Below are 22,141 nucleotides of genomic sequence, written 5' to 3' on the forward strand. Positions count from 1 at the left end.
ACAGAGAGGGGCACAGGAAGGTTAATCAAGGATGCTGCGCACGTGCCCGACGTCCCCCTTATCAATCTAAAATGTCATTGGCTTCATCCACCCGCTTGTTTGTACACAATTTTTGATCAATTTTGCCAAGGCACCCCTGAAGAAACCTAAAGGCACCCTGGTTAAAAAAGGCTGCTCTACCTGATCACCTCAAGGGCCAATAAGGGAGAAGCCTGCCAGATGCAATTAGCATGCTTTATTGGGACAGTGCCACTGCTAACCTAAATCCCTTGCTCTGGGACATTTTCAAGACAGCCAGGTGGGCTTCTATTTCTACCAAATAGAATCAACACTCCTACTGTATATACAGTTGAGATGTTTCTATTTTCTACCAAGGGAACACAGCGCTCCTACATACAGTTGAGATGTTGCTACTCTCTACTAAGGAGACACAACTCCAACAATACCTTAAAAAAGTATTCATACCCCTTTACATTTTCCACATTTTGTCATGTTACCAAAAACGTAAATGTACTGTATTGGGATTTTATGTGATAGACCAACACAAAGTGTCACATAATTGTGAACTGGAAGGAAAATGATAAATGGTTTTCAAATTTCTTTACAAATACATTTCTGAAAAGTTTGGCATGAATTTATATTCAGCCCCTTTTACTTTGATACCCCTAATTAAAATCTAGTGGAACCAATTGCCTTCAAAAGTTACCTAATTAGTAAATAGAGTAGATCTTTGTGTAATTTAATCTAAGTACAGCTGTTCTGTGAAGTCCTCAGGTTTGTTAGAGAACCTTAGTGAACAAACAGCATCATGAAGTCCAAGGAACACACCAGACAGGTCAGGGATAAAGTTGCGGAGAAGTTTAAAGCAGGGTTAGGTTATAAAAAAAAAATCCCAAGCTTTGAACATCTCGCCGAACACTGTTCAATCCATCATTCGAAAATGGAAAGAGTATGGCACAACTGCAAACCTACTGTCGACCTACACTGACAGGCTGAGCAAGGACAGCATTAATAAGAGAAGCAGCCAAGAGGCGCATGGTAACTCTGGAAGAGCTGCAGAGATCCACAGCTCAGGTGGGAGAATCTGTCCACAGGACAACTGTTAGTCGTGCACTCTGCATATCTGGCCTTTATGGAAGAGTGGCAAGAAGAAATCCATTGTTGAAAGAAAGATCAAGTTTTGTTTTCAGTAGGCAAGAAGCCATGTGAGGGACACATCAAACATGTGAAAGAAGGTGCTCTGGTCAGATCAAACTTTTTGGCCTAAAAGCAAAACGCAGAAAAATAAACATGGTGTTGGCTGCATCATGTTGTGGGGATGCTTTTCTTCAGCAGGGACAGGGAAGCTGGTCAGAGTTGATGGGAAGATGGATGGAGCCAAATACAGGGCAACCTTAGAAGAAAACCTGTTGAGAGTCTGCAAAAGACTTGAGACTGGGGTGGAGGTTCATCTTCCAGCAAAAAAATACAGCCAGAGCTACAATGGAATGGTTTATATCAAAGCATATTCATATGTTAGAATGGCCCAGTGAAAGTCCAGACCTAAATACAATTGAGAATCTATGGCAAGACTTGAAATTTCTGTTCACAGACACTCTCCATCCCATCTGAAAGAACTTGAGCTATTTTGCAAAGAAGATTGGGCAAAAATGTCACTCTCTAGATGTGCAAAGCTGGTAGAGACATACCCAAAAAGACTTGCAGCTGTATTTGCAGTGAAAGGTGGTTCTACAAAGTATTGACTCAGGGGGGCTAAATACAAATGCACGCCATGCTTTTTAGATTTGTATAAAAAATTTAAAACCATTTATCTTTTTCCTTCCAGTTATGTGCCACTTTATGTTGGGCTATCACATAAAATCTCAATAAAATACATACACATTTTTGGTTGTAACATAACAAAATGTGGAAAATGTCAAGGGGTATGAATACTTTTTAAATGCACTGTACATACAGTGAGACCTTGCTACTTTCCATTAAGGGGGCATAGAGCTCCTGCACACAGTTGGGACTTTGCTATTTTCATTAAGGGACATAGAGATAATGCCTACAGTGATAATATTTACTACTGATCCAGTAAGGACTGATTTTACTCCGGAGGAAGTCTAGAATTCATTTTGCAAGTTGTACATAGAGAAGTTGTCCTCCAAGTTGTTGCTGAATTCAGTTTTGGGCATTCCATGACCCCTTTACCCCATTCAAGTTATTTTCCTTCAATAAAACATAAAAACAAATCCAAAGACTAGTCTTCTGTGTTTACATGCAAGTTGGAAAATGTGTGTTGCCTGGTTGTGCAGGATTAGGGGGACCCAAAATCCAGTGTCCCTCTAGGGGGTAGCGCTAAACATATATTATATGTATCTTTCACTACCTGTTTTTAAACAACAAAAAAAATACTTTTTATCAACAAACAGAAATGACCAATGCAAAGTGGAAGAAATGGACCTATGTTTTTGGAAGAAATGGACCTATGCAACTCGTCTCTGTTCTGCCCCTGCTCAGTCCACGCTGGCTGTGATTGACAGCAGCTGGAGCTAATGGCTCCCACTGCTGTCTCTTAGTCAATGAGGGGGCAGAGACCTGAAAGAGCAGCTGCTCGTATGCACATTGCTGGGTCACAATCGGGCTCAGGTAAGTATTAGGGGGGGGGGGCTGCGGGGAGAACAGCATATAGAATGTTTTTTACCTTCGTGCATAGAATACATAAAGGTGAAAAACCTTCATTCTTTAGAACCACTTTAACTCTTTTTTATCATTCCTGGAAAAGACTTTACAAAGATAAGACCCAATCTCCATATTTTACTTTTGAAGCCGTTCTCTAGAAATATGATATTTTCACAAAATGCACATTTAGATTTTGCAGATCTGTCTATAAAAACCTTTTCACTGTTAGGTCCGAACAGCATACAGACTTACAGCACTGCCTGCAGCTGGCCAGGTCCGTACGCCGTACGGACCTCATTTCTCCTTCTGCTATAAGCTCACGATCACTTCAGTGACCATAAACTTATAGTAAAATTGTTCAGCAGACTCTGCTGAACAATTCTATAACTCTGATCAGCATATTACAATAAGTTATTAATCTAAAATGTGACCCCCCCCCTCCCACTGCCTGCCCTGGCCGCTAAAATGCCTCCCCCCCTCCTCTGCCACTGTCACCCACTCCCCAGCACACCTGTCACCCCTAATAGGAGCTGCTTACCCACCCCCCCCCCCACCATCCGCCAGCACCCGATCTCTGTTGCTGGATGCAATTATCGGCTTCACCCTGCTGCCTTTCCCACCAACAATTGCATTTACTCCAGACGCAGTTCTAAGAAAAAATGTAATTGTGCCTGTAAAAAAAAAAAAAAAAAAATTCAAAATATATAAAATTTTCCCTGTAAAAAAAAAAAAACATAACCCCCCCCCCATAGTAGAGCCCCTTTCACATGGGCCAACCGATTGGGTCCGCCTGTCAGTTTTTCAGGTGGACCCAATTGGACCCTCCTTTGTCCTCTATGGAGCGGCAGATATAAACTAACTTATGTCCGTTTACGTCCAACCCAATCTGCTAAAAGCAGAGGGATGGGGATGAGGAAACAATCCGCTGCTTTTCCCCGCCTGTTTTAACCCCATTTTTGCAGACAAATGTGCCACATGTATTGCACATGGTTGCGGGGCATTTGGGGGACTTCCCCATTGACTTGAGTGTTTAGTATTTAGTGGGTGCAAAGCAACTTTGCTGTGGGTGCAAAGCGACAGGTTGCAGCTCCATCCATCCAGAGTTTCATCCAAAAGTGGAAGCTCAGCTTTACTGCTTCCTCCCCCCCCCCCCCCCCACGGTGCCATATTTGGCACCTTTCGGGGGGCAGATACCTGTCAAAAACAGGTACCAGCTCCCACTTCCTTGTAGGGGCGCCGCAGTGACCTACGTCATTTTCAGGCCTCTCCTCCCGGGACCATTAAGAAAAGCACAGCAGGACTTGCGCATGCGCAGTAGGAAACAGGCAGTGAAGCCGCAAGACTTCACTTCCTTTTTCCCTGAGTAAGGATGCCGGCGCCTGCATCCAGAGAGAATGGACAGGTCGGCTTTGGGTGCCGACATCATGGGCTCCTTGGACAGGTAAGTGTCCTTATATTAAAAGTCAGCAGCTACAGTATTTTTAGCTGCAGACTTTTATTTCCCCCCCCCCCCACTCTGGAACTCCTCTTTAAGGGGGGGGCATTGGCGGGTGGAAGAAACCCAGCTCAACAGCACATATTTGCACCTGCCCTACCGCAAATCTAAACAAGGCCTTGGAGGTGCTATAAAGGGAGTGAGAACAGTTATGTGAAGGAGGGTGCTATAAAGGGGGTGGGGATAGTTATCTCAAGGGGGCTGCTATATAGGGGGTGGGGACAGTTTTGTGAAAGGGGGGTGCTATAAAGGGGGTGAAGACAGGAATGTGAAGGGTCGCTGGGGACTGCAATTTGAAGGAGGAGTACTATTAAGGGGGCGAGGACAGGAATGTGAAGGGGGGGATGATGTGCAGAGGGACTGAGAACACTGATGTAATAAAATGTATTGTGATGTGAAAAATCTGAGGCTAGGTTTACATTATTGCGTAACGTGTGTATGCGGCCCATTTATTTCAGTGGGCTGCCTTATAAGCAGAAACACAGAAAATAAGTCCCTGACCTTTTTATTTATTTATTTTTTATTGCACTGCACCAAGCTGCATGGTACTGTGGCACTCGTAAAGATGTGCCACGTTTGCCCATTGTGCAGAGGTGCAATTAAGAACCAAACATTTGATTCGGACCTCAGCTGGAAGAAAATTTTACTGACTGGACCTTCATGAATTTTAATTCAATACCCCTGGTAAAGTAAAACAGATTTCACACAAATATGCTATATACTTTATTGAAGCAAACAAAAACTGTTAAGGGAAGAATAGGAACATCTGTTTACAGATTAACGATAGAACAGTAGGACAGCTGCCTCAGTGATCTCCTTGGTGGAACTCCATCCTGTGTGGGTTCCATAGCCGTCCCAGTCAAAAGATGCAAAGTCTCCACACTGACGAGGTGCTCCTTCGGGCATGTATCCAGCTCCTCCAATGCAATGCTAAGAAAGTGATATTAGTATGAAATAATAACAACTGATTAGCACAACTTAGAATAACAATTTAAAGAAGAATCCTCCAAACTCTCAAACTCTAAGTGGAAGGGCTTTTCCTAAGCAAAATATGGAAATATTAATCATGAATTAAAATTAAATTCTGGGCACAAACTTTCATTTAACTATATTCCCTAATAACCACAAGTGATAAAAATCCACTTTGTGTGCTCAAATGCATTTACAAATTACAGTTATCAACTTGTAAAGTAGTGGTGACATTGTTTCTGTGCTGTACAGAGGGCAGGCTGTAGGAGAGACCCAGCAGGTTACTACAGGAGGGGGCAGAGACAAGACCAGTCACTCTGCATGAGAAGAGAGAGCAGCAGTGACTGGTCTTTGTTACAAGACACTCCAGCACAGAGTTTCACACTAGATCACTGCACAGATCAGCAAGAAATACACAAAGCACAACAAGATTCAAGTAGGTACAATAATCTACATGCCTCTTATATTCAGAAAATATTTTCTTATCTCCACATTCAGCTTTATTTAAAAATATAATTTTCTGCAAATGTAGCACCTTCTAGCTAGTGTATATAGCTAGCTGTTAGTGTAGGTAAATTGGTTTGGTTGAGAGCTAGGCATGGGCTAAATCTTGGTCATGGTTGTGTGACTCAGGGACATTGGATGACTCAGCAGACAGCTCTTCTGGTGCATCCCCCTGCTTTCTGGAACCTTGGAGAGGGTTCTAGATGTAGTGGATGGAGGCTAGGAGGGGCTGTTTGGCATATTTATGAGGTCCCTGACCAATCCCCAGCAAATGGGCTGGCAGGGGCAGTCGGATGGAGATGGAGTGCTAAGGAGGCTGTCGATGGGCCCTTAAGGGTGCACTCTAGTCTGAGGGGTGACTTTGGGCCTCGGGTGCTGGAGGGATCGTCTATATCACATTAAGGAATCCTTTCCTGGACGCATGGGAGCAAGTGTGAGGATAGCAGGAGCAGGTCAGCACATCTGGGAGATCTAAGAAGTTAGCCAGGTGAGCTGGTGAGTGTCACTCTGGAGGACTGTGGAAAAGTTAGCCAGGAGGACTAGTAAAAGGGACAGCTGCAGCCAGGTGGGTTGGCAGTGCCTGAAGAGGTGGTGCTGGGCTCAGTGACCACAAGAGGAAGTGCTGAAAATGTGTTAGCTGTGTCTCTCAAACGTTCTACAAGTATAGGGGCTGCGAGTCCCTGCCTGTAATGGGCCATTACTACAAACCCTTTTAGAGTGACACAGCTGGGAGTACTGCAAGCAAGTGAGTGCTGGAGGAAGCAGAGGAGTATATATAGACTGTATATAGGAAAAGTTGTCCCTGAAGTTGTTCTGAAGTCAATTGGGCATCCCATAATTTTCCAATCCCTATCCAGTTACATAGTTACATAGTTACATAGTTAGTGAGGTTGAAAAAAGACATAAGTCCATCCAGTTCAACCTATGATGTGTGTGTTTGCTTTTAACCGTACATTGTATACCCCTGTATGTTGTGGTCCATCCAATAGTTTTTTGAAACTATCAATGCTCCCCGCTGATACGACTGCTCCAAGTTCTAATCCATCAATAAAGCAAACAAAAAAAAAAAAAAAACAAAGTACAGGACTGTTTTCTGATTCTGGAGTGACTGTAAAAATATGGTGTGCTTGACTGTGCAGAGTGGGGGTTCCCTTTCTAATTGCGGCTCCTTAGGGAGTGTGCTACACAAATAAATGATAAAAGTTGCTTAAAATAAAAAGGTCCTCCCATGTGGTATGAAACAAAAAGCTCTTGCAATGCTTTGTGAACTGTAGGAATTACCTGCTGATTCACTGAACACAGTATTAAATATCCCACCTGCTTTGGACCTTTCAGCATTATCATACAGGTCATTGGGGATATGTTTTGGAATAAATGGTTTTGCTGTGGGGTCCAAGAATAACTCATTACAACTAAAGGTGTCACACATATAATATGCAGCCTCTTAATCTCAGATGAATTATTTTTCCATAAAATATAGTTGATAATTATTATATTAGTCGTCCCTTTGCAATAATCCCTATTTCCCCCCTTCTCATAAGCAAGATACGCAACATAAATTCTAACATATAACCCATGTATACAGATGTTTCACAAATACTAGGTCTTAGTGTATAATGTACAACAATGGCTTCTATGCTTTTCTGTGGCAAAACATCTTAGCCTACAAAAAAGAAAGCAATGGGGTTTAATTTACTAAAAACAAACAGGCTGTTCAAAGGAATTTCTACCTTGCAAGTGAATTTTGCCATAGGATGTGTTGAAAATTCACTTTGTGAAAGATACCAAGGAAAAAAAACTGTTTTTTTGTCTGCACATGATTGGATGATGGAAGTCAGCAGAGCTTTACCTCTTCTCTAAGCTAAGGGAAAATTCCCTTTCAAAATCAACAGCTTATTGCCATTAGTGAACCAACCTTATTGTGTCAGTATTAAAGAAATAATAATGCTTACATGCTCTACATTGCAGCCTGTCACTTTCACACCAGCACAAAGAGCCAGGGGAGCTCTTTCTGCATTAATAGCTCGGAACTGGACAAAGCCAGCAGTAAACTCTCCTGTAGAGAAAGAAAGGTGCATTAACATTGTGACAACATTTTTAAAAAAGGTAAATTGATCTGAGCAAATATTGAAATATCACAACATATAAAGTGCACACTTAAAGTGATGTTCAAATAAAGTGCTTATCAAATAAAGTGCTATCGTGCACGTGCAAAAAGTCCTCAACTGTATCAAACAGTATTGTATAAGTGCTATAAGTGCTAGTAAAAAGCCAATTAACTATAGGATATAAAAAAAGTATGGAAACACAGTCCAGATTGGCACTGGTGTGCAACAAAAAGATTCAGCAGTCCGATATAGTGAAGTCTCTAGAGTCCAATGGCTATGTATAACGTGAAAGATATAAACCAAGACAAGGTGGGTAATCAGGTGGAAAGCACACTACCGAAAAGGTAAACTTAAAGGAGTGACCCCGTGCTGGGCGGTGAGGTGCTAGGTGATCCCTTCTGGTAGAAAAACTCACTCACCAGAAGCACCCACCCCACACAGGGGTATAAGGCGGGTGTATAACGATCAAAGGATCCCAGTATCTCCCCTCCTCCTGGGTCGGTAGGTCCTGGAAATAGTCTCGGCGGTCCTAACTGCGGGTATCCCTAGAATGGCAGTGGGTCCTAATGTTCTCTTATGGGCCGGGGTTAGTCCAAAATGTCCACCAGAAAGATCTCACAGCCGTATGCCAAGGGACAACAGATAGACAGGGCACATAGCGTAATATTGGCATACGGCTGTGAGATCTTTCTGGTGGACATCTCGGACTAACCCCGGCCCATAAGAGAACATTAGGACCCACTGTCATTCTAGGGATACCCGCAGTTAGGACCGCCGAGACTATTTCCAGGACCTACCGACCCAGGAGGAGGGGAGATACTGGGATCCTTTGATCGTTATACACCCGCCTTATACCCCTGTGTGGGGTGGGTGCTTCTGGTGAGTGAGTTTTTCTACCAGAAGGGATCACCTAGCACCTCACCGCCCAGCACGGGGTCACTCCTTTAAGTTTACCTTTTCGGTAGTGTGCTTTCCACCTGATTACCCACCTTGTCTTGGTTTATATCTTTCACGTTATACATAGCCATTGGACTCTAGAGACTTCACTATATCGGACTGCTGAATCTTTTTGTTGCACACCAGTGCCAATCTGGACTGTGTTTCCATACTTTTTTTATATCCTAGAGTTAATTGGCTTTTTACTAGCACTTATAGCACTTATACAATACTGTTTGATACAGTTGAGAACTTTGTGCACGTGCACGATAGCATTTTATTCGATAAGCACTTTATTTGAACATCACTTTAAGTGTGCACTTTATATGTTGTGATATTACAATATTTGCACTTGTCACTTTATTGCGTTACCACTTCATATGTTTACATTGCACATCGATTTCTAATTTACTTAAGGCAGCGCCAACACCCATCTCCTATTCATTTTATATTTAGTCTCCGGACTAATATTCTGGGAGGCTGCAGCCTTACAACTACCTTTTATATTTTATACATTTTTTTATTTACCACACACCTGTATTTTATATATTTATATTTTCACATTGTCACTTACATCTGCACATTTTTGCTTTTGCACATCCAAATAGAGACTTTTGCGTGGAGTTTATGCCTTCTAAATTGATCTGAGCGGCTGACTTTAACTTCTGCATGGATCTAAAGGCAGACAGACAGTATATTGCATGCACTAGGGAAGAAAAGTCGCCCCGTTAAGCTGGTGAAGAAAAAACTGTATCAATCCCAGATGATAAATGTATGGAGAATACAATATCCAAGGGTAAAAGATTATATATTTTACTCCTCAGTGCATGGGACACATTCTAGATTTGATTATATAATGGTAGACCATAGATGGTTGGACTCAATAGGTAAAACATCTATAGAAATAATATCTCTCTCAGACCATCCCCAGGTAATAATGAAGATGAAAACAGCAAAACATCAAAACAGGACAGGTACCTGGAGGCTAAATGAGGAGCTGATACAATACAAAGGAGTGGAAGGTAAAATAAAAAAAACAACAACAATACTTCCAGTTAAATTAAACCCCAAGGATTTCAGGGGCGCATAAGGCATATATTGGGGGTATCTTGATTTCAACAGGGCTAAAAAGAAGAGGGAAAGGGTACGTAGTATAGAAGTATTAATAAAAGAAATATATGAATTAGAACAACTACATAAAAAGACAGCCGGCTCAAAAGTACAACATACCCTAATATTAAAAAGAGAAGAACTAGAAGAGTTAATGGAAAAGGAAACAAGAAAGGTATTTAAAAGAGTGGCCAAAGAAAGATACCAGTGGGGAAATAAATCAGGGAAACACTTAGCAAATATTTAAAAAAAAATTAAAAATCAGCAAATTTTATAGGGAAAATTAAAGACAATAAAGGGGAGATGATATACCGAACATCGAAAATATCAGAAGTATTCCAAAACTATTATAGTTCCCTGTTTTTAGTAAGACATAAAGGGTCACAGGAAGTAGAATTAAAAAGAACACAGATAATACAAGAATATATTAAAGAAGTAAACTTTCCTAAAATACCAGCTGAAAAATTATAGACATTAGAATATTTAATAACACAAGAAGAGATTGAAACAGTATTAAAAAGTACAGCAACAGGAAAGAGCCCAGAACCTGATGGGTTCCCATCTCGATATTATAAAAGTTTTAGAGAACAACTGGTACCAAAATTATGTGCATATATGAATGGATTAGGAGAAAGGAGGGGAAGAGAAAAGAATCACTGGAGACTCATATTACAGTGATAACTAAAGAGGGGAAGGATGCAGTGCCGGGACAAGGTCATCTGGTGCCCAGGGTGAAGATGGCAAACGGCGCCCCCCCCCCCCAGATATGAAGAAAGAGTCAGTGTCATTTCAAAACAAGAAAATGCTTAAAACAATACAAATCAAATCAGTTTTGCTTCCCTACTGACAGGACAGAGCTCTGCCTTGTTTACATAGTATGTGTCTTCCCAACAATCGATGGATGCTGGTGGTCATCCATTGGCCGTCACACGCTGATCGGCATCTGCTGTGTATTAACACAGCACAGCCGGGTCGCCCGTGGCGCATGTGTGTGCCCCCTATTTGGGAGTGCCGGATTAGGTACCTAGTATGTGATCCAGTGCAGCAGAGCCACTGTATATGTGATACGGTCGGCAAGCAGATAATAATGACCACCAGCATCAGTCCCAGTTTCTGCAATTATATCCCCCAGCATCGATGCCAGTTTAGAAAATAACAACTCTCAGCAGAAATGGCAGTCTCCCTAATAACAACCGCCAACATCAGTGCCCTGCCAGAAAGTAACTGAAGAAATGTGAAAAAAAAATGGTTAAAAACAAGTAAATATGATATACTTTTCTATCTATTCACTAATGCTGCACGAGGATTAAAAAATAATCAATTTTGATCAGGAGAGTGAAGTACCACTTTAAAGATCACCTGTCTTTCACTACTCATCATAGGGGTTAACTTCCAACATAATCTGTCAACATGTGCTGTGCTTGGGTCCCCAGTTCTGCACCCCAAATACCAGCATACTAACTGGTTTCAATTCTTCTTCTTGCTGAATTTCAACTTTACTTTATAAGGAAAATGCAGCTGCTGACCACAAGCTAGAGGCTCCAATGTAGATGGAAATCAGGTCAGGATCAAAAGAAATGACATCTCCCACAGATTTGTTAAGCCAGCTGGTGACTATGGTCAGTCTACGACACCAACAACTGAGATCACTTTAAAATGGATCAGTTCTTATATACATGAACCAGATTCAGCACAATACAGCTGGGTCCTGACAATAGGAATGGCCTGGGGCAGTTTATGTCCCCTGTGTCTAGTGTGATTGCGGACATTACAGCCACATCAGTCCCTTGTGTAGACATGGATTGCTGAACTTCATACAAGCCCATGCCAAGGAATGGAGACAGTCAGCAACCATCAATGGAGCTATTCTCACATCACCCATCACTTTCACATCTAAGGAGGCACCTGCCTGGGCTCTGTACATCCCTACAGTGTACTGGCTCTGTGACAGCTACTTGCCAAGCAGCACAGCACTGCAACAGCCGTTGAGTTTCAAAAGCCTCAACACACACACACACACACACAGACACACACAGACACACACAGACGCACACACAGACAGAAACACAACACACAGACACACACACCACACAGACACACACACAGAGACACACACAGAGATACCACACAGACACACACACAGAGACACCACACAAACACAGACAAACACACACCACACAGACACACAGATGCACACACCACACAGACACACAAACCACACAGACACACACACCGACACACACACACACCACACAGACACACACACCACACAGACACACAGCACACAGACACACACACAGAGACACACAAAGACACACACAGACACACCACACACACAGACACACACACCACACAGACACACACCACACACACAAACAGACACACAAAGACACACACAGACACACACAGACACACCACACACACACCACACAGACACAGAGACACACACACCACACAGACACACACACACACAGACACACACACACACAGACACACACACACAGAGACACACACACCCACACACACACAACACACACAGAGACACCACACACACACACACACACCACACAGACACACACACAGACACACACACACAGACACACACACACACACATACAGACACAGACACACACAGACACACACACACACACAGAAACACACAGACACACGCAGACACACACACAGACACACACACACACAGACACACACACAGACACAACCACACTTCACCTAGAGGTCCACATTGGCCCCGCCCACACTCATCACATTCTATCACCGCCATACATCACTGCTGCTACTTCTACTGGGTTCTATAGAGGCAGGCTGTAGATTGGTGATCACTGCTCACCTCCATTCATTGCTACATGCTATATACACAGCCAGACAGGAGATTGACAATAACTGCTCACCTCCATACATTGTACATCATCGAGTGTTTCCACTTCCTGGCCCGCCCACCTCCTATCCGACCTGTAGAACAAGGGCTAGAAAAGAGTCACAGGTGCTGGATGGGTGGGCCAGCCAGTAAGTGGGCGGGTCAGCCGGCAGATGGGCTGGGACAGAAGCGTGGAATATGCCTGGACTAGATATGGGCAGATATAATACTAAAGCCTTACAGGAGGTGGGCGGGCTGGGACGCGGGCACAGAGGCAAACAGTAAATATCTAAGAATACAGAATCCTTACAGATAGTGTGCGGGCGGCCGGCGGGGACAGAAGCCAAAAGCTAGTCCTGTCACTGAGATAGAAGAGATAACGATCCCAACCCGCCCACCTCAACACTGCGCCCAGGGCAGGTGCCCGCTCTGCCCCCCCCCCCTTGTACCGGCTCTGTAAGGATGTCACTTTATGCTCCAGTTATAGACCAATAGCATTGTTAAACATAGATACAAAGTTATATGCAAAAGTTTTGGCTTCTAGATTTATAGAGTTGATGCCTGATTGGATCCATGCAGATCAAACTGGATTTATCCCGGGGAGAAAGGGTAAGGATAATGGGATAAGAACCTGTTTCCTTATGCAAAAGATGAGAAGTAGAAGGTCCCCAGGGCTACTCTTGTCAATTGATGCCAAAAAGGCATTTGACAGGGTAGACTGGGGATTTATGATAAACACAATAGAGGCTGTGGAAATAGGCCCAAGGATGGGCCAATGGATTAAAACCTACAAATGGATAAAAAGCCTACAGCCTCAGTGAATGGGATGCTGTCCACCTTATTCAAAATGCATAACGGTACAAGACAAGGGTGCCCGCTCTCTCCCACCCTGTTTGTGTTGTCATTGGAGCCTTTATTGTCAACCATATGAAATAACGCGGATATTGGGGGAGTGATGATCAGAGATGAAGAGCATAAGATAGTGGCATATGCCAATGACATCTAGCGATGAGCTAAATGTTCGAGTTAGATGGTAAAGGGTTTCCGCGATAATGGAAAAAATTAAATTAAATATATGACTGCAGCCTACCTCAAAATATAGCAAGCTATATTTAACAAATATGGGGGGAGTGGAGGTAAGTGGCGCTGTCTAAATTAGGAAATAGGGAATATAAATATATTGGTGGGTCAATTAATATTGTGTAATAAATAGAGTAAAATGTGTTGAAATATTAAATACACAAAGTAAAAAGTGATATACAGTGAATAATTAAAAATATAAAGAATGTTGAAATTGTTAAATATTTTGGGAAAGTAAAAGTGTATAAAGTTATTCCAATATAAGTGTCATAAAAATAAATAAATTCTGTGTGTAACAATCAAATGTGTAAAACTGAGCCACTTATAAACCACACTTATAAAATCAATCAATAAAGTGATACATTGTTGCATAAATAAATAAATTAAATATTGTTAAATTACAGTGCTCTTATTCAAGTGCATACATCTGCTAGTGATCAGAGGTTATATGGCAATATTTAAATTAGGTGAATCAAATTATAATAAATCAGATCATATGCAATGTCCCAGCAACTTGCGTAAAAAGTCCAAAAAAAAATATATAAAAAATAAAAATATAAAAAATAAATAAATAGTGCCACAAATACACAATCAGGTGTAGATAAGTCCCAAAATAGAGAGGAGGGAAAAAAATGTCAGGAGGAAGTGGATTCCAGAGATTCAGAAATGGTGGGGGTGCTCAATATGGAAATAAGTGCTCCCCTCCTATTGATCCCGCACTCACCAGATGGTGGTACCCCTAGGGGGGTAAACAGCGTTTGGGGTGACTCTCAGGGGTCCCTCCGAAGGCTGGCTAAGTATCCACTTAATCCCGACCTCCTATCATATGCTCTTCTCCAGGGTAATTAATAAGTGAAAAATCCTCATAGGCACTCCGATATGTAAGGGAGATATCCGGATGAAAAGGAAGAAAAAGGCTTGTTGCTATTGTTGCTAGGGGGTAAGCAATTTTCTTACTCCTTCAGCGCCGCGGCGAGCTACGTCACTTCCTGTGGCGCACAGGCTGGTTTGGCTGTTTTGAATGCTGTAATTTTTTTTAATTTGGCGCAGAGTACCCGGAAGTGATGTCATGACATAAAAAGTTATAAAACCCCCCCAAAAATCCCCATCATGTCCGAAAAGCCAACAAGGAGAGGCAGACGCTCACAGACCACTAAAAGAGGGCAAGCAGCCTCTGTCCACAGTGAAAAGGGGTGGTTGTGAACATGGTGCATACTCTGCAGACGGGGTGCATACTCGCTTTTTTTTTTTTTGCCCGGTGCTGGCCGTGTTATTGAGCTACAACATGCAGAAGAGTTGGTGGAGTGGATAACTAAGCCATCCTCATCCTTCTTCCATACCAGTTTTACTTCAACCGCAGCTGCCAAAGCAGCCTATTCCACAGGCTCCTTCTCAACAGCTACTCCTTCTGTAGCCTCACTATCATGCACAGAGGAGTCACCGGAATTATTTGATCATAGTGTCAGTTACATGATGCTGGAGGATGCGCAGCAATTTGAATGCTCTGGGCAGACTTGGAGACCTTTCCAATATGAGCCTAGAGAGAGGGGGTGACAATGACGGACAAGAAACCAGCAGTCATGTTCCCCCAGCTGCAGCATACTGCCAAGTTTGCTCCAGTGGCGAGGAAGGAGGGGGATTTTCCAGGAATCCTCCAGGATGGTAGATCATGTGACCGTCCTGGAGGATGAGTGGGGAAAGCTAGAGTTATTACCTGATAACTCCTTTTCCAGGAATCCTCTAGAACGGTCGCATGGTCTACCATCCCGGAGGATGACTGGGGAAAGAAATTTCTTTGCAAAGCTCTGTGCCATCACGTGGAAGGCAATATTTTGGCGTCATTGGACAGAGTGGTCAGCAGGAAGGTTCACATTACTGCTGACTCTTGGTCCAGCAGGCATGGTCAGGGACGTTTAATTTCCTTCACGGCACACTGGGTAACTCTGATGACAACTGGGAAGGTTGCAGGACAGGGTTCAGTGCTGGAGCTTGTCCTGCCACCACGCCTCCAAAACATTAGTGGGGATTCTGCTACATCTGTCTGCTCCACCCCCTCTTCTTCTTCCTTCTCTATGGCCTCTTCTGCTGAATTGTCCTCTGAACCAGCAATGCTCCCTAAGCGTTCAAGGGGCTATGCAATCAGTCAGGCTAAAAGATGTCATGCAGTGCTTCAGTTGGTCTGTCTAGGGGACAGGAGCCACACCGTGCCAGAGATTCTGTCAGCTCTGCAGGGGAAGGCTCAGAGGTGGTGGTGCCACAGAAGCTTGAGCCAAGGTTGTATGTGACAATGGCCCCAACTTTCTTTCTGCCCTCTGACAGGGACACTTGACATGTCGCATGCTTGGCACATGTCTTTAATTTGGTGGTGCAGCATTTCTTGAACAGGTACCCAGGCTTACAAGATCTTCTGAGGCAGGCCAGAAAAGTCTGTGGTGATTTCTAGTGATCCTACAATGCCAGTGCTTGGCTGGCTGACATTCAACGTAAATTCAATCTGCCCACCAACCGCCTCATTTGTGACATGCCCACCAGGTGGAACTCAACATTGGCAATGCTGCAGCGGTTGCACATGCAGCAGATGATGATCAATGAGTACCTGTGTGAGTATGGCACAAGGAAAGGCTCAGGGGAGCTTGGCTTCTTTTCTCCATGCCAGTGGCTGCTGATAAAGGATGCATGCACTGTTCTGTCACCATTTGAGTAGGCCACAAGGATGGTGAGCCGCGACGATGCATGCATCAGTGACACTGTCCCTCTAGTCTTCCTGCTGGAGCAAATGCTTCATGGAATCATGGACAGGGCCTATGAGGTAGAACAGTGTGAGGAAGAGAAGGACTTCCTTTCCTCCCAAGGCCCCCCTTTATGCAGATACCATTCCTGCAGGGCCACAAACACACAGGAGGAAGAGGAGGAGGAGAATTGTGGCAGCATGGATGTAGAGGATAACATACAGCAGTCTTCAAGGGATGGTTTTCATTCCCCAGAATACCCAGGAGTTGTATATGGCTGGAGAGAGGTTGCTCCTGACAATGTCATCCTTAGTGACCCAGAGGACTCAGAATCTCATGTCTCCTTAAACTTACGCTGAATAGGCTCCCTGATTCTGCAAAGCCTGCGAAAGGACCCGAGGATTTATGGTATCAAGGAGAGGGATCATTACTGGTTGGCAACCCTTTTTAATCCACGTTACAGGGGGAAAGTTGCAGAGCTAATCCTGCCTATGCAGATAGAGAAGAAGATGAAACATCTTGAGGATGCCTTGAAGAAAAATTTGTGTAACACCTTTTTCAGACACTGGGAGGTTACCATTTCCTGGACAACGTGTTTCTGAGGCTTTGTACGGTCAAAGGAGGAGCGGTGGAGAAGGTGGCCGGCGGACCGATGCCTTTAAACAATTCTTTAGTCCTCAGCAGCCAGGGCTGTTAAGTTTAAGGAACCATCTGCAGTGTCTGCAGCATATGGTGCAGGATTATCTAGGGGCAAGAGCAGACTTGGAGACCTTTCCAACTGAGCATCCACTGGGTTACTGGTATTGAGGATGAACCACTGGCCAGAACTTGCTCAATATGCAATGGAGCTACTGGCCTGTCCTGCTTCCAGCAGGCTTTCCAAACAGACATTCAGTGCTGCTGGAGGTTTTGTGATGAAAAAAAGAGTGCGTCTGTCCACAGACTCTGTTGACTGGCTGATATTTATCAAAATGAATCAGTCCTGGATCAACAGCAGCTATCAAGCCCCTGATGCTGATGTAAGTGATTGAATTTGCTAGTGATCTGGGATCTCTTGAAGACTGCTTATTCTATTCCTGAATCTTGATTATGCTAGCTTCCAACAATGCTTTTGGTTTACGGCACCACCAACACACAAGGCCCAAATTTTCTGCACCTGTATTACAGATGCATGTAATTTCATTTTGTGTTCCAAATTTTTAACAGCAGGGCCTGTTCCTGTGCCCAGCAAGAGTAACTGTGAGGGGTTACAGTGTTCAGGCACCACCAACACCCAAGGCCCAATTTTTCTGCACCTGTATGACAAGTACATGTAATTTAAATTTTTGTTTGTAAGTTTTTAACAGCAGGGCCTGTTCCTGCACACAGCAAGAGTAACTGTGAGGGGTTAAAGTGTTTAGGCACCACTAGGGATGGGTGAACGGTTTAGGCCGAACATAAGTTTGGCCTAAACATTGCCCATTCAGGTACTCGCCTAACAACTTAACTTTCTCTGCACTTAGCAGGATGTTTGCCCGCCGAGCACACAGTCAATATGTCACGAACAGGGGTCAGGCTCGAAGACCAGTTGCTATAGTAGTGGAAGCTTACACAGGAACCAGCAGGATAGGAAAACAGGCAGGTCACCCTGGCAGATGACGCAGGCTCATCTGAGGTGCAGAATCTAAGTACTAACCGGTATTCACCAGAGCTCCTGATGGTGGAGATGGACTTTGCTGCGTGTTAGCACCAGGTGGCGGTCCTCACGATCGCCCCACCAGGAGGTTAGCAAGCCAGGGTCCAGTAGCAGGTAGGGATCAACCAGATGCATAGTCGAGAAACAAGCCAAATGTCGGTAACGAATGGTAGCAAAGATACAGACGGCAGCAGGAGAGACAAGCGAGATATTGGCTGGTGAAGACACAATATTCTGGAAGCCAGGAAATGTAGAGACATGGCTTAAATCAGGAAGTTCATATAGTATGGATTTTGGGGGGACCCTACGCCATTTTTTTGTTTAACCACTTGCCTACAGTGCACTTTCACCCCCTTCCTGCCCAGACCGATTTTCAGCTTTCAGCGCTCTCACACTTTGACTGAGAATTACTCAGTCATGCAACACTGTACCCATACAAAAATTGTGTCCTTTTTTTCACACAAATAGAGCTTTCTTTTGATGGTATTTGATCAATACTGGGTTTTTTATTTTTTGTGCTATAAATAAAAAAAGACTGAAAATATTGTGAAAAAACGCATTTTTCTTTGTTTCTGTCATAAAATTTTGCAAATTAGTAATTTTTCTTCACAAATTTTGGCCAAAATTTATACTGCTACTTATCTTTGGTAAAAATAACCCAAGTAAGTGTATATTATTTGGTCTTTGTGAAAGTTATAGAGTCCACAAGCTATGGTGCGAATCATTGAAAATTGATCACACTTGATCACACCTGATGTACTGAAGGCCATTTCTTGAGACACTAAAAAGTCAGGAAAGTACAAATACCCCCCAAATGACCCCTTTTTGGAAAGTAGACATTCCAAGGTATTTAATAAGGGGCATGGTGAGTTTTTTGAAGTTGTAATTTTTTCCCACAATGCTTTGCAAAATGAAGATTTTTTTTTTTTTTTTTTTTTTTTTACAAATTGCCGTATTAACAGGTTATTTCTCTCACACAGCACATGTATACTTGCAACTACACCCCAAAACACATTCCACTACTCCTCCTGAGTATGGCGATACCACATGTGTGAGACTTTTTCACAGCCTGGCCACATACAGAGGCCTAACATCCAAGTAGCCCCGTCCGGCATTCTAGGAGCACAAATTACACATATAATTTCCTGACAACCTATCGCACTTTTGAAGGCCCTGGAGCACCAGGACAATGGAAACCCCCATAAAATGACCCCATTTTAGAAAGCAAACAGCCCAACGTATAATTTTTGAGGCATAATGAGTCTTTTGAATATGTCATTTTTTTCCACAAGTTTTTGGAAAATGTGGAAAGAAAATGAAAACACATTTTTTTTACACAAAGCTGTCCATTTATGCAATATTTCTAACACATAGCATGTACATAGCAAAAATTGCACCCCAAAATACATTCTGCTATTCCTCCTGAGTATGGCGATACCACATGTGTAACACTTTTTCACAGCCTGGCCACATACATAGGCCTAACATCCAAGTAGCGCTTTACACAAAGTTGTCCATTTATCCACTTTAAGACTGGGCCTATTTTTGACACTTGGTGTTTACAAGCTAAAATCATTTTTTTTTGCTAGAAAACTACTTGGAACCCCCAAACATTATATATTTTTTTTTAGCAGAGACCCTAGAGAATAAAATGGAGATCGTTGCAATATTTTTTATCACACCATATTTGCGCAGCAGTCTTCCAAATGCGGGTTTTTTGAAAAAAAATTCACTTTTTTGAACTAAAACATAAGAAAACAGTAAATTTAGCACAATTTTTTTCCATAATGTGAAAGATAATGTTACGCCGAGTAATTAGATACCCAACATGTCATGCTTCAAAATTGCGCATGCTCACAGAATGGCGCCAAACATTGGTACTTAAAAATCCCCATAGGCAACATTTTAAAAATTTCTGCAGGTTACTAGCTTAGAGTTACAGAGGAGGTCTAGGGCTCAAATTATTACTCTCGCTCTAACGATCGCGGCGATACCTCACATGTATGGTTTGAACACCGTTTACATATGTGGGCGGGACTTGCGTATGCGTTTGCTTCTGCGCGCGAGCTAACGGAGACAGGGCGCTTTAATTTTTTTTTTTTCCTATTTATTTTATTTATTATTTTTTTATTTTTACACAGTTTAAAAAAATAAATGTTTTGATCATTTTTATTCCTATTACAAGGAATGTAAACATCCCTTGTAATAGAAATAGGCATGACAGGTCCTCTTTATTGTGAGATCTGGGGTCAAAAAGACCTCACACCTCACAACTACACTAAAAAAGCAAAAAAAAAAAAAAAATTGTTGAAAGAGGAAAAAAAAAAAAGCAAAAAAAAAAAAGCGGCCCTTTAAACCGGTTGCTAGGCAACGCCTTTTGACGTAGCTCCGGTCCTCCAAGACCATAGAGTTGAGTGAGGGCCATCTTGCCCTCACTCGACTTCCTGTCTCTGAGGATCCGGGACCGGATAGTTTTCCCCGCTGCCGGCGGGTCCGGTAAGCTGGGAAACCGTCTGGGACGCGGCAGGAGGGGGGGGGGCACCTCTTCCTCTGCATCGTAAGGGTAATTCCGCGGCGAATCCGCCACTGGGACCACCCTTATCTGAAAGCCGACCGCCCGCGGATTCAAAAAATACCGGGGTTATGGGGGCTATCTGCTGCCATAACTCCAGTATTTAGCTTTAAATGGCCGACGCATATAGTCGTTAGGCGGTCAGTAAGTGATTGCATGTATATGGCAAACAGGTGACGATTACTGATGGGGTGACAGGTGACGATGACTGATGGGGTGACAGGTGACAATGACTGATGGGGTGACAGGTGACGATGACTGATGGGGTGACAGGTGACGATGACTGATGGGGTGACAGGTGATGATGATTGATGAGGTGACAGGTGACGATGATTGATGAGGTGACAAGTGACGATGATTGATGGGGTGACAGATGACAATCACTGACGGGGTGACATGTGACGATGATTGATGGGGTGACAAGTGACGATCACTGATGGGGTGTCAAGTGACGATGATTGATAGGGTGACAGATGACGGTGACTGATGGGGTGACAGGTGACGATGACTGATGGGGTGACAGGTTACGGTGATTGATGGGGTGACAGGTGACGGGCGATGGTCACTGATGGGTGACAGGTGACGGTGCACGGCGGTACTGATGGCAGTCTCTGGTGACCGGTGAACTTTAGGCTACATTCACATGTGAGCGTAGCGATCATGGGCAGAATCACTGCGATTCTGCCCGTGATCCAGAAATCATTGCAAATTTGCAACTGTGCGTTGCCTGTGATTTGCAATAGCACCCCAAACGCTGTGCGATGTTGCAGCGATTTCCGCCTGCCGAATCGAGGTAACATCACGCAAACAACGCATGACGCCCCAAAGAAACTCTTGTACCTTTTTTGGGCGTCATGCGATGTTTGCACGATGTTACCGCGATTCGGCAGGCGGAAATGGCGGCAACATCGCACAGCGTTTGGGGTGCTATTGCAAATCACGGGCAGCGCACAGGCGTCCCGCCATTTGCAATGATTTCCGGATCGCGGGCAGAATCGCGGTTATTCTGCCTGCGATCGCTACTCTCACATGTGAACGTTATGGGTGTCAATTTCTGGGCACTGATGAGGTGACTGTTGGGTGACAGGGGACATTGGGGGGGGGCTGAGGACTGTGTGGGGGGACCTTTATTTGTGTGCTTTTTACTTTTTACAGGGGTACAGAGCAGTAACTCAATGTTTCTAGCTCTTCTCCCCTCACACTGGAAACTGTATGAGGAGAGAAGAGCTAGTAACACTGAGTTACTGCTCTTTGTTTACATTTTGTGATCGGCTGTGAATGGATTCACATCCGATCACATAGTAAACAGTCACTGTCAGTGACTGTTTACTACCGCCGGTGACAGCTGTGTTCCTACGGAACACAGTGCCACCGACATGACCGCGCTGCGCGCTCCCGATCGCGCATGCGCGGTCATCTCCCGG

The 22,141-nt window shown here is 43.6% G+C and overlaps 1 protein-coding gene across 1 annotated transcript in view; it reads right to left on the reverse strand.

Annotated features, from left to right (window-relative positions):
* Window positions 1-4,936: 4,936 nt before the first annotated feature.
* LOC309562596 (intelectin-1-like) overlaps window positions 4,937-22,141 on the reverse strand; it is a gene marked incomplete at its 3' end in the record, with an annotated part of 38,750 nt that continues 21,545 nt past the window's right edge. Inside the window, exons 6-7 of the mRNA XM_082266848.1 lie at window positions 7,585-7,688; window positions 4,937-5,089 (exon numbers count right to left, since the gene is read on the reverse strand). Coding sequence (XP_082122974.1) covers window positions 4,937-5,089; window positions 7,585-7,688 — 257 coding nt within the window. The remainder of the gene's footprint in view (window positions 5,090-7,584; window positions 7,689-22,141) is intronic.

The sequence above is a fragment of the Pelophylax lessonae genome (genome assembly GCF_965119305.1).
Source record: "Pelophylax lessonae genome assembly, chromosome: 9".
NCBI lineage: Eukaryota > Metazoa > Chordata > Amphibia > Anura > Ranidae > Pelophylax > Pelophylax lessonae.